Source organism: Chrysochloris asiatica, unplaced genomic scaffold, assembly GCF_000296735.1.
Source record: "Chrysochloris asiatica unplaced genomic scaffold, ChrAsi1.0 scaffold00151, whole genome shotgun sequence".
Lineage (NCBI taxonomy): Eukaryota > Metazoa > Chordata > Mammalia > Afrosoricida > Chrysochloridae > Chrysochloris > Chrysochloris asiatica.
Window position 1 is genome coordinate 2706127 of NW_006408669.1, and position 13626 is coordinate 2719752.

Sequence of the window (13626 nt, forward strand, 5' to 3'; positions counted from 1 at the left end):
CTGCACAAACCAAGCCTAATTTCTCTTCAGTGTATAATCTCTATATTCTGGAAAAAAAGAAATGAAAACTATAGTCTCCTCCCTGCAGTGTTTCCTGGTGAAACTGTCTCTGTCACTTCCAGTGTTCTTTATGAAAAAGAATTTTGAATTCCCCTACAATTCTGGCTGGGTCTTCTAGATTTGTGCTGCTCAAATTTTAATGTAGTGCTGATTATGATTTAGAAGGTCCCTCCTGGGTGGCGTTGTGGGTTAATGCACTGGACTACAAAGTCGGTTTGAACCACAAGGTCGCCGGTTCAAATTCACCAGTTGTTCCTCAGAAACCCTATACAGGGTTGCTAAGGGTAGGAACCGACTTGATGGCAATTCACAACAACAACAGAGATCATGCATTAAAAGATGTAAGTTAATTTTGAGATAATTGCCACTTGTTTTAATTGAGAAAATTCATAGGATGAGTTATGTGAGACCAATAGTTTGCAAGAGAGAGAGAGAGAGAGAAAGAGCATGGAATAGTAGAAGAAATATTTCAGAAAGATTTTGCTCGGACATGCACTCACATACCCATACTATGATTTATGCATATAACATACCTATGTAAATACATGGGCACACAAATAATGTGCATAGCAGCATAGCATGGGTAGGAAACTAACACACGTGGGGCTTTCATGGTGGAATGCACATGCATCCATGGTGAAAAAGCCTCCATATCATCAGCCAAAACAAGTGCAAGGGCAGACTGAACTTGCTCATATTCAAGTTCATTCTGAAGCTGAAGATAATTAAAACAAGTCTACAACAGCCAAAATATGACTTTGAACATGGAGGGGGTAGGGCACCGTACAGTCAGTTCTGACTCATAGCTATGCTGTATAGGGTTTATGAGGCTGTACATCTTTACGGGAGCAGAAAATCTCATCTTTCTCCTGTGGAACAGCTGGTAGTCTCAAACTGCTGACCGTGTGATTAGCAGTCTGACTTGGCAGTAACATACTACCAGAGCTTGAAGATATTCCACTTGAATTTAGAGATCATCTGAAGAATAGATTTGGTGCATTAGGCACTAAATACCAAAGACCAGAGAGTTGTGGGATGACATCAACAACATCATACAGGAAGAAAGCAAGAGGTCATTAATAAGTCAAGTAAGAAGTAAAAGACCAAAGTGGATATCAGAAGAGACTCTGAAACTTTCTCTCCACAGTAGAGATGCTGAAGCAAATGAAAAAAAGAGAAGCTAAAAGAGCTGAACAGAAATTTTCAAAGAACAGCATGAGAAGACAGAGTTAAATACTGTAATGAAATGTGCAAAGACCTGGAGTTAGAATACCAAAAGTGAAGAACACATTGAGCATTTCTCAAGCTGAAAGAACAGATGGAAAAATGGCACCTAATGATAACAACGTTCAGTGAGTCAAGTATCAACTTTGAATAATGAAGGATTCTATGGGCAAAATGTTGAATGATTCAGAAGGCATCAAAAGAAGTTGAAAAAAATATACAGAGTCACTGTACCAAAAAGAAATTGTAGATGTTCAGCCATTTCAAGAGGCAGCATATGATCAGGAGCCAATGATCCAAGGTGCATAGACGGCATTGGCAAAGAACAAGGCTCCAGGAATTGATGGAATAAAAATTGAAATCTTTAAAAAACTGATACAACACTAGACGCACTCACTCATTTATACCGAGAAATTTGGAAGGCAGCTACCTAGCCAACAGATTGGAAGAGATCCATATTTGTGCCCATTCCAAAGAGGGGTGTCCCAAAGAATGGAGACATCATCAGAGAGAATCATTAATATCACAAGCAAGTAAATTTTCCTAAAGATAATTCAAAAACAGCTGCAACTGTACATTGACAGGGAACTTCCAGAGGTTCAAACTGGATTCAGATGAGGGCATAGATTGAGGGATATCCTTGCTGATGTCAGATAGATCTTGCCTGAAAGCAAAGAATACCAGAAAGGTGTTTGCCTGTGCTTTATTGGTTATTCAGAGGCTTTCAACTGTGTGAATCATGACAAGCTATGGTCAATATTGCGGAGAATGAGTATTCTGGAACACTTAATTGTGCTCATGAGAAACCTGTACACAGACCAAGAGGCAGTCGGTTGAACAGAACAAGGGGACACTGAATGATATAAAATCAGGAAAGGTGTGCTCTAGGGTTTTATCCTCTCAACATAATAATTCAATCTGTATGCTGAGCAAATAATCCAAGAAGCTGAATTATATGAAGAAAAACATGGCATCAGGATTGGAGGAAGACTCATTAACAACCTGCGATATGCAGATGATACAACCTTGGTTGCTGAAAGTGAGGAGAACTTAAAATACTTACTGATGAAGATCAAACATGGCAGTCTTCAGTATGGGTTGCACCTCAATGTAAAGAAAACAAAATTCCTTACCATTGGACTGATAAGTCATGTCATAATAAATGGAGAAAAGGTTGAAGTTGTCAAAGACTTCATTTTGCTTGGTTCTACCATCAATGTTCATGGAAGCAACAGTCAAGAAATCAAACGATGTATTGCATTAGACAAATCTGCTGTACAAGACCTCTTTAAAGTGTTCAAGAGCAAAGATGTCAGTTTGAGAACTAAGGTATGCTTGACCTAAGTCATGGTATTTTCAATATCCTCATATGCATGTAAAATTTGGACAATGATTAAGGAAGACCATGAAAAAACATGCATTTGAGTTATGGTATAAATTAGAAGAATATTAAAAGTACATGGACTGCCAGAAGAACAAACCAGTCTGTGTTGGAAGAATTACAGCCAGAATGCTTCTTGGAAGCCAGGATGGCCAGACGTCATCTTCCATACTATGGACTTTTTATTAGGAGAGACCAGTCCCTGGAGATGAACATTATTCTAGATAAAGTGGAGGATCAGTGAAATAGAGGAAGAACCCCAGCGAGGTGGATTGGTACAATGGCAGCAGCAATGTGTTCAAACAGAACAACAATTGAAGGATGGCTCAGAACCAGAAATTTTTCATTCTGCTCTGCATAAGGTTGTTATTAGTGTGAACCGACTTAATGGCACCTAATGACAATGACATTCAGTGAACAGTCATTGAGCATGGGCTCTGTGCAGTTTCTGTGGGAGGCTCTGAGAGTGAAGGGAAGAATTGAATTAAAACCAGATCTCTGCTCTTAAGGAATTCACAGCCCACGTTTCAGCACTGGAGCTTTGCTAGATGATGACAAAGGTCTAAGCTATGTCTCTGGAAATGGTTTGCTGCAGTGGGTTGGAGATGAAGGTTGGAGCACAGCAAACCAAGCAGCTGGTGAGCTAGCAGGTTGGGTGTGACATGCCCACTAGAGACAGTGTAGACTCCTCCTTGCTCATTCATTTCTCTGTGGTCATGTGTATCCTTTCCTGGTCTATAATGTAGGAACTACTTTTCCATTTGAGCCTTTGTACTTCAGATTCTGTGTGACCACACGAGCGTTAAGTCCATTTATGGTTTTCATTAGTGAAAGTGAAGAATGAGCAGTCCTCACAGACTTGCTTCTGTGTTCTAGTACATAGCCTCTACATAGCTCCCCTTCCTGTTTGGCAACTTTCGTTTGCTTTCTTGTCCTTAATTTCTTCACTAGAAAAATAGTGATAGGAAGATGCCACAAATCTTGAGTGGGGCAGAAGCAGCTGGGATAGTATCTATAAAGATGTAAATAAACAAGCAGAAGTCAGGATTCTGCAAGCCTCCACAGGATGCTGAGCAGTTAGACGAATGACTGTATGTATGGAGCCAGGGAGCTGCTCAGTGTGGCCCCAGCTCCCTGACTGATTTCATTCTTCCTCTACACTAATAAATGAAACTGGCAGCATAGAAGAGCTGTGTGAGGTCCAGGCTTTGCCGAGGCCCCTATTAGCTGGGTTTGTGATTTTTGGGGTTTATCAGCATTTTCATGTTTTAGTGCCCACTTAGAGTTGTGTGAGACACCAGTTATGGCCCATGCTGGCATTGCTATCTGGAACAGAATTCCCTCCCTTTCTCTCCCAGGGAGACTGGCCTGTACACTTCACTGATGAGGGACCAGATGGACACATCCCACTTTAACTGTTTTTGTGGGTTCTGGCTGACAGGAGGGAAGAGGAAGCACATTTTTTTGATCTTTCACCTCATGTTTCCTTTTTGCTGTGACCTTGGGAGGTCAGCTTCACTGCCTGTCTGGTCCAAATTTCAGGTGAAACTCTGGCAATGGGCTTCATCTTTTCAGAAGGTGCTACTCCATCTCTGCAGTTCCAGACACACACACCCAAGCCCTCTCTGCTGCTTCCTGGATGACACCAGGTCTAAGGCATGATGTGATTTCTGTGTTGTTGTCTTTTCTTTCAGATCTTGAGACACCATCTAGAACCAACCCAGTTGCAGAATTTCTACTGCTTGACACCAGTGTATCAGAGATGAACTCTTCTTACCAGACACTTCTCAATTCTTGACAGTACTCTTTTTCCAGGTAACTAAAGCGAGAATTCAGTGATCACCCCTGAGTAGTATGTAATGAGATAGTCATTGGTGTGGGGACTTACTCACCAGGAGATGCTCACTGCTGCTACTGAAATAGCAGATGAGCTGCACCATTACCACCAAATACTTTGCATTTTGTACTTTGTCATTCAGTGATTATACTGAATCCAAATGAGTGGGCCTAAGACTCCCAAGCAGATGAATTTGAAGCACTGAGAATGAGGTTACCTCTAAAATGGAAGCTAATGAAAACAACACACAAAGCATCCATCTAGCCACCGATCTAAGCAGCGGTGCTCACAAGAGGGGTTTCTTGTCATCTTCATCAGGAGACTAGTTTGTGTTCGTAAAGATAAGATTCTAGATGGAAAGACACTCTCTCTCCTCTATTTTGCTGTCTTTTGTCAGTAATTAGGTGAAGGCATTTGCGATCACCCATGAGAGAATGCTGTTTGAGAGTAAGAGTTTTCAAGAATTGAATTCGCATGAAGGGCTGGTTAATGTGATGCATTGTCATGGGGACATTGCATTGATTGATGCTCCAATCAAAGCTCCTGGGAACTCCAAGCATTGCCTCTTTTTCATACCTTTTTGAATGTATTGGTGATGCCCTTATGATGCATAAACACTGAGAATTGCTAGGTTAGTCAATGGCGTAGTGATGCTTGTTCTAGAATAGCATTTCTCAGCATCAGCTATTAAATTTTGAACCAGAGTATTTATTGCTGTGCAGTGCTTTCCTTTGCACTGTGGGATGGGTAACAGCAACCCTTGACCCTACTCAGTACATGGGCAGTTTCCCCCACTGCAGTTGTAAAATCAAAGAAATCTCGAGACATTGGCAAATGCCCCCTGGGGGTGGAGAATCCCCCCAGTTGGGGATTAGCTAGTGATGAGTGATGAAACTTGGGACTGGATGGGGACTTCATGCTCCTTACCTATATGTTGGTAGAAGATATTGAAGTGTTTTATTATAGGGTGAACTACCAGTGAAGAGTGTCCAGAGCTACTTTGAGCTGTTTGTCCATATTAAAGGAGCTGAGAGCAGAATTTGACTCTAGGGTTTATCACCTCTAATGTCTACCAATCTTGCATCATTGGCAGCTGCCCTGAACAGAATCTCTCCTGCCCAGTTCTGCAATTGATATTAGTTTCCTCACTTTCAAGGTACTCTGAAACCACCTGGGGCATTGAGATGTATGGCAGGGTCTGTGAGGAATAGCTTTCCTACAAGATGAGACTTATAAAGACCACACACTGCTGAAATTCCTCCTAGCACCATGCTGTGGAATAGGCATTACAGGGCCAGGCTCCCCCCCCCCACCTCCGGTCAACTAGAGTAGCACTTCTCAAAGTCTCCTAGGGGTCTGGTGAAATGTGGACTTGGACTCATTATGTGATAAAGAAAATGTGTATTTAACAAGCTCCCACTTAATGTTGGTGCTGCTGGTCCTTCAACCATATTTTGAGTTGTAAGGATCACACTATGGCCCATGGGCCAAATAACCCACCACTTGTTTTCAGTTTAATTGTGAATTATGCGATAGTTTACATGGGAGAACATTAGTTTTACATTCATCCTCTGGTATATCGTTTCATTGCCATGGTTATAATCCCCTCCATGCATCATCAACCAACCAAAGGGTATACACTACAAGCCTGCCCCCCGGTCATCAGCACACAACCCCTCTCTGTCTCTGAATCTAAAGTCCCCAGCTGCTCCATCTCTCCACATCATTGTCTCTGCCTCCATCTCTGGCATCACTGCTTCTCTGGATAGGGTCCCGCTCTCTGCTCTTCTCCCTTGATGGTCCCAGGGACCTCCACTCCTAGACTGCAAAGTTAATCACTCCCCTCCTCGCTACAAAACACCTACCTTTACATTTCCAACCCTCACAATCAGTCCTGATAACAATTATTCACTAATATATCCCACCACTTGTTTTATAAATACCTTTTTATCTGAACACAGTCTTACTGGTGTGGTGCTGTAGAATGAACACTCACCACAAGGTTGGTTTGATCTGCATGGTTGGTGGTTCAAACTCACCAGCCATTCTTCAGATACCCTATACAGGGCCACTGTGAGTCTAGACTGACTCCAGGTACTTACAAACAACAGCATTTTTATTTACATATTGTCTGTGGTTGCTTTTACGTTACAATTGTTGTTACGGGGCGCGGAGTCAGTTCCTACTCATAGTAACCCTGTATAGGGTTTTCAAGGAGCAGCTGGAGTCCTTACATTACAATGTTGTTGTCATTATGTGCCGTGGAGTCGGTTCCGACTCATAGCGACCCTGTACAGGGTTTCCAAGGTGTAAATCTTTACGAGAGCAGAAAGCCTCATCTTTCTCCTGCGGAACAGCTGGTAGTTTTGAACTGCTGACTGTGAGATTAGCAGCCCGATTCATAGCAAAGTTTAATAGGTGAGATGAGACACCATAGCCCACAAAGCCTAAAATACTGTCTAGACTTTTACAGAAAAGTATGTTAACTTCTGATCTAGACTGACTTTTGCCATGTAGACCATGGAGCATCTTCCTGGTTGATCCACGTCATTCTTTAGGATAGGCCATCTAGAAATTGTCTTTTTTTTTTCATACTTTTGACCTTGTCTCTCTGCCCATGGCTGATGAAACTCTCTGTTAGAACCCAGGGCATGAGGACATGTGCAGCAAGAATCTTTGAGCTACAGTAAAGCTTACAACTTGCTTGTGAGCCCTCACAGTCCTTACGAATCAGAGATATGGAAGTGCTGACCTTGGCACCTCATCTAGAGCCACAGTCAGCCCTGGCCTTCTTTGCACCTCTAAGGTGCCTTACCCTCTGCTGTGTTCAGAAATACTTTCTGAGATTTATGACTACAAAGCTCGTGCCTCGTTGCTCTGTTTTCATCCAGCTAGTAAGCCATCCAACATTTGTTGAGACCCTTTTCTTTCATCAGGCTTGGACAACAAGGACTTATAAGACACCCACAAGAAATGATCAGTCATCCTCCCACAATACTGACTAAAGTGGGTTTGAGAGTTCATTGCCATGGCCACACAGAACTCAGACCTCGTACTCACACTTCCAGACGTTAGTAGGGAAGTTCACCCATCACAGCTCAGGGTCAGAAATGCCCAGGGTGTAGTTGTTCCAGTCAGGACAGCCTCTCCTTACCTATGCCCACAGGCAGGACTCTCTGGCCAGCCAGTGTTACAAAGCCTTTTAGGTCTGCTGATCAATGCCCAAAGGCACACCACGCCACCAGAAGCCTCATCCTGAAGGCACTCAGCTCTAGTTCTGTGGACCAACAAACCGAGCTCCCTCAGTTAAGTGTCTGCAGGCGCTCCACTCTGCCAGCAAGTCTCCTGCCCAAAGTCACTCAGTTTTACTTGCTCGCAGGGCTGGGAAGCCCACGGCTCTGTCTCATGCTCTGGCTCTTGGTTCTGCTGCTGCGGCCCCTCTGGTGACACAGCATTCTGTTCCTGGGTCGAGGAGATTCAGTGCACAGGGATGTCTGGGTCCAAAAGATGTGTCCCACTCCTGGCGCATCTTTGAGTGTAGTGGATGCCCCTGTACCTGCTACTGAGATGACTACTCATTATATACCCAGCAGGTTGGCAACATTGACCAATCCTGACTAGCCTTGGTAACCCCTCACAGCTGAATCACATAATTCTTCGGCAGTTCCCTCCACCATACCAAGCAAGAAAGAGTGGTTTGGTGGGAGTTGCAAAGACTATGGCTACAAGAGGTATGTGAAGTAGTTCACTGCACCACACTACCTCTTTAAGGCTGGGATACAGATGTATAATTTGATAATTGATGATAAAATGGCATAGGTGTCATTATAGAAGAATATCTGGATATTCTTGGTATAATGATAGAGTCTGAAGGATTCATGGGGAGCTTCATTGTGGTAGAATTTCCAACCACTCTCTTAAAAGAAACATTTACCAGACAGATAAGGGGAAGAAGAAAGGTATTTTGGTAAATGGGAGAACACATACGAAAGCATGGAAGGATAAAACAGTGTGTTGTACTAGAAAACTGAAGATTCTCTGCTATCCTTGGAGCATTAGACAAGTGTATGCCTGTGTATATGAGTATAGATCAGGGTAGGCAGGAAACGAATTAGGAGCAAAGGCAAGAGTTACATACTGTGGAAGTAGACATGTGTTGAGACCAAAAGTTTAATGGGAATTAGTTAAAGGGTTGGGATTTGGAGTGATACAGTCAAATTTGTGCCTTAAACGGTGACCTATTGGTGAGAGTAGGTGAGAGTTTGAGCAAGAAGAAAGTGTTGTAAAATTCCCAGAAATGAATTGATGAGTCTTGCATCATCATGTATAAATCAAAGGGAATGGATGTAAAGTAGCTGAGTCTGAGTGTATATGCAGATGGATTCCAGTTTTGTCACTCACTTCTTGGGTTCTGAAGTCCTCTTGTCTGTGGATAACCCTTGAACTCAGGATGGTTCCAATTATAGACTTGTATCATCCACTTGTAACCTTTTTGCAACTCAAGTGACTGTTGAAGAAGGCCTTGTGTTTTGACTCAGAGGTGCAAGTGTCTTTCAGCAGTAAGCAGTCCCTTCTCAGTGGAAAGCTCCCTGAAACTTCCACCCCTCATCTGCCACTCTTGAGACCTCTGTTACTACAGGGGTTGTGGTCACGTCTATCTCACCTGTGGGTTGTTCTGTGTCTTGCCTTTCTCTAGTGTACCCTGGAGCCTGATGGAACCCACTAGAATAAGAATTGTGTTGTCTGTTGTAACCCATCTACTTGTGAATCACAGTTCTCCCAGTCCTGTAAATATGGTCCATGTTCCCAATCTCTATGATCCACGTGGGAGCCCCGAGAACTGGAGCCTTCTGGTTCTCCAAACTTCTCCAAGCCTGACATCCCTCTGCACCATGACTCAGTTCTTCACTCTCACCCAGAGCAGCAGTGAATAGGAGTTATCACGGGCTTTGCCATCCTCAGCAGCTTTCTGTGGAGGCTTCACTGAGTGAACTTGGTCGTAATACTGCTTAGTTTGAGCAGCAGCAGCTGGGGAAAGGATGGGCTCCCAGAAGCCAAGTTACTGAACCCTAGATCCCACAATTCCCTACTGTTAGTCCTGGTGGGCAGTTTGTGGGTGTATCATAGTCATCAGTGGGGTCATAGACCTGGGGGCAAGGAGTGGACTTGAGCTCCCAAATGCTTGTGGCATTTTGGAACTGGAACAGGAACTGATTTGGAAGTTCTGCAATAACCAGCTCTGACCCATTGCCAAGGACTTGCCTTTGGTGACCTGTGAGGTGAGGCAAACTGATCAAAGTACAAAAGTGCCATGAGTGCAAGCTCAAGAGCAAGCAGAGCCAGGAGAGAGGTGGACTGTGGCTTGTGGTTCAAATGAATGATTACGGTGACCATGGTGTGAACTCAATAGGATGTGCCTCAGCAGTGACCAGAGAGAGTAAAGAGAATAAGACAGGGCAGAGTAAGGGGAAAGTCCTAAAATGGGCACTTGGGAGGAGAAGGGGAAAAGAAAGGAGAAAGACCAAGGAAAATAGATGTAAGGAGTTGCTTCTTCTTGAAAACCAGAAAATTTTCTTGATTCAAGAAAATTAGACATGAGGTCTTTGTGGTTAGCTAGGGAAAGCTAGCTGGCATTTGGGAAGTTGGCTCTTTGTTCCTGAACCCAGGCTACTGGAACACAGCCTCAGGAAAGCAGAATGTGTTCTCATTATTCCTTTTCTGTTCTCAAACAGAAGAGAAGAAAGTAGCCATCTTGCTCCAGCAGAAGCATTCCTGGAAGCGTCTTCTGGAGGTGACATTAAGGCTGTCCTTCAGCCACATCGTGTGGAGATGGCTTTACTCAGCAACATCCTAGCAGCCTACTTCTTTGTCTCAGGTAGGTGTCCAGCCTTCACTGACCAAGCTTGCGGCCCACTGGGACTGGGTCCAGGTCTGTCTCGGGGGTGGCCTTCTCTGTTCTGAACCTCAGAAGAGAGATGCTATGTAATCACAGCAGAGGGGCTCTGTTGCACTGAGTTTTCAGATGAAAGGTCTTTTTGTTTGGGAGTCAAGCTCAGGATTCTCTAATTTGGCAAATGACAGGTTCCGTTAGTTTTTCTCTTATGAAATGTTTAGATTCCTTACAACTCAAATGAGAGAATGAAGTAGCTCGGGGCTGTCTTCAGCTTCTCCTATACATTTCCCTCTGATGGGGGAGGAGAATGAGGAGGTAACCTCTGCACTGTGATTTCTGTACAGGGATTCTCAACCCCAACTAGATTGCAAGTGTGTGTGTTTGAAGGGTGGCGTGGGATGTTTGATCCCTTTTGGGAGAAAAGGAGACAGAAGGTGTGTGTATAATTCCCTGGGTGAGTCTAATATTTGACCTTCCCTGGTTCCAATTACTGCTATTTTAGGAACATGGCTGATTTTCACCCCAAAAGATCATTTCTTGAGAACAGAGATTGTCCATAGAAAAGGAACCATTTAAAAGTGTATTAAAATGCTCAATGGTTTGAGTGACCGCACTGTACGCCTGCTGCTTGGGTATTTTGTTTTTGATAGTTGGATTTTGTTTTGTCTGATGTTTCTAGCTGTTGTGTAAAAAGGAATGGGCTGAGGTTCTGATTCGATTTTCCTGTGGAAAAGACTATTTTTGCTTTCTAAATATCTAGCAAGGTTTGCTAAGAGTTCCAATACAAAGGTGATTTTTCTATTAACTGTTGGAAACAGAGCTTGACAGCTCTGATGTAGGGGTGAGTGACAGCAAGGGAGACTCATAGCTTCTCTCTGTGAGAGGACCTTTGATGATGTGTGGCACAATTTCAGAAAGAAGCTTCCCTACACGGGTTCCTTTGTGGTTTGGAAGATGCTGCGGGCAGTCTTCGTTGTCTCAATTTCAAGGCTTTACCTTCTCAAATCAGTCGTGTCTAGGGCATCAGTCAGCCTTTTGCCCCCTTTAAAGAACTCCTTAACCAGGCCCCCATGTTCCAGAGGAATCTTAGCTTTGCTCTTCTTTTGAAGCTGGGGAGAAAGAACACTAGAGTTGGCAACAAGATGTTTCAAACACTGACATCTTGTATTTTACAGTCTATTGAATGATGATTCCTTTGGCTCTAGACTAAAGATATCAGGAAAAGGAAGACAAGTGCTGGCTCAGCGGTAGAATGCTTGCCTTCCACACAGGAGACCTGATTTCCAGCCACTGCATCTCCTCAGCAGCCACCCCGCCTTCATTGGAGGCCTGTGAGTTGCAGTAATGCTAAAGAGATTTCAGCAGAGCTTCCAGACTGAGATGAACTAGGAACAAAGGCTTGATCATTGATTTCTGAATTCAGTCAATGAAACCCCTATGATTTGAGCCACAGCCCATCATGGGGATAGCACAGGGCTCTGCCGCATTTTGTCCTCTTGTGAATGGGGCCATCATAAATCAGGAGCTAAGTCATTTGCAGATAATAACAACAAAATTTAAGTCGTGGTAGAGCAGGGAAGGGAACAGGGATGGTCACTAGTTTCCAAAGCCTCAAAGGGCACCTGCAAATCAAGAGCTGTAAGAAAATGTGTCAGGGGGAGAGCAAACAGGGCACTGGACTTTGGTGCTCTGCTCAGTACAGGGAGTACCTGGCAGGTTTCCATTTCAGCCAGCATGACCCTCACATGTTATGCTTGAGTACAGAAGCTCATTGAGAACTCTGGTGTTCACTGTGTGTCTTCTGATTTTGTCATTGGCCTGAGGGGCACATGGCCCTGTTTGTCTCTCTCTTCCAAACTTCCTCCTTCCTAGCCCATCAGCTGCAAAATAAATGCTTTTTTTAAGTAAATACAGCCTGAGATAAAAAGAGAATGCAAGGAAGTCGAAAGCAGAGTGGCTAAAATAAAATGTGCTATATCCAGTTAATCGATTTGACAACTAGAAATTGATTTTGAAATGTGAAACTCTTTCTCATGAAAAAGTTAATGAGTAAAGTAGCTTAACCGTATGAGGGTACATATAATGCAGGCAAATCTGTGAAACCTGGAACCTTCCATAGAAGGAACACTCCATTCGTTTCCACTATAAGAGATAGAAAAGACACAAGACCTGGAAAAACAAGACAGCCCTGTTGAGTTCTGTTTCTCGGAGTTTTCACTATCGATACAGATAAACATGGTTTTTGTAAAGAAAATCGAGTACATGGACCAGATGATAATACAAGTCCCGACCCTTCGTATTTTCTCCCAGTGTACCAGTTGCTTTTAGTTGCCCAACGTCTCAGCAATACATGTGCTAGTACAGACCAAAGCAAACCAGCAAACCAATGTCAAGTAATCATTTTCCAACTCTCGGAGACCACATTTGGACAAAGTGTGGGGAGAGGAGTGCTCACAATTCTGCTGAGAGTGTAGATGCTGCAACCTCTTTAGAGAATGATTTGCAGTATCCATTAAAAGCTTTAAAAACAGATTTTGCACTTCACCGGCAACCCCACTTCTAGGAATTTATCAGAAGGAAATAATTAGAAATGATTGCTCTGAGGACCTTCATTGCAGAACTATTAAAAACTTAGAAAACAGGTGAATATTAATTGAATTGGTCACATTAATTTTACTAATTAAGAATGTTAATAAACCAAACCCACTGCCTTGAAGTTGATTCCAACTCTTAGTGACTATGGGACAGAGCAGAGCTGCTCCTTAGGATTTCTGAGGCGCTGTAGATGAGCAGACGGTTTCATCTTTCTGCCTGGTAGTATTTGGTGGGTTAGCAGCCCAGTGCTTAACTTACTGTACCACCAGGACCCCTAAGTGCTATGTTAGTAGTTAATGTATACAATGTGCTGTGGTGCTGTGTCGTGGAATCTATTCTGACACATAGTGACTCTGTATAGGGTTTCTGAGACTAAATCTTTACGGGAGCAGAAAGCCTCATCTTTCTCCTGAAGAACAGCTGGTATTTTCAAACTGCTGACCTTCAGGTTAGCAGCCCGACTTAAAACCACGATGGTATCAGAGCTCCTTGTGGTTCAAACTGACCTTGCAGTCCAATAATATATAATATATGTCATAACAGACTCTCTACATATTTATATTACTCTCTATATGTATATTTAGCCAGTGAAGATGAAATAGAAGAATTCTACCAACTTCTTCAATCTGAAATCAA

At 43.2% G+C, this 13626-nt stretch overlaps 1 protein-coding gene across 1 annotated transcript in view; it reads left to right on the forward strand.

Annotated features, from left to right (window-relative positions):
• LOC102833707 (protein eva-1 homolog A-like) overlaps nt 1–13626 on the forward strand; it is a 47021-nt gene that overhangs the window by 3023 nt on the left and 30372 nt on the right. Inside the window, exons 2-3 of the mRNA XM_006870790.1 lie at nt 8143–8233; nt 10235–10377. Coding sequence (XP_006870852.1) covers nt 8143–8233; nt 10235–10377 — 234 coding nt within the window. The remainder of the gene's footprint in view (nt 1–8142; nt 8234–10234; nt 10378–13626) is intronic.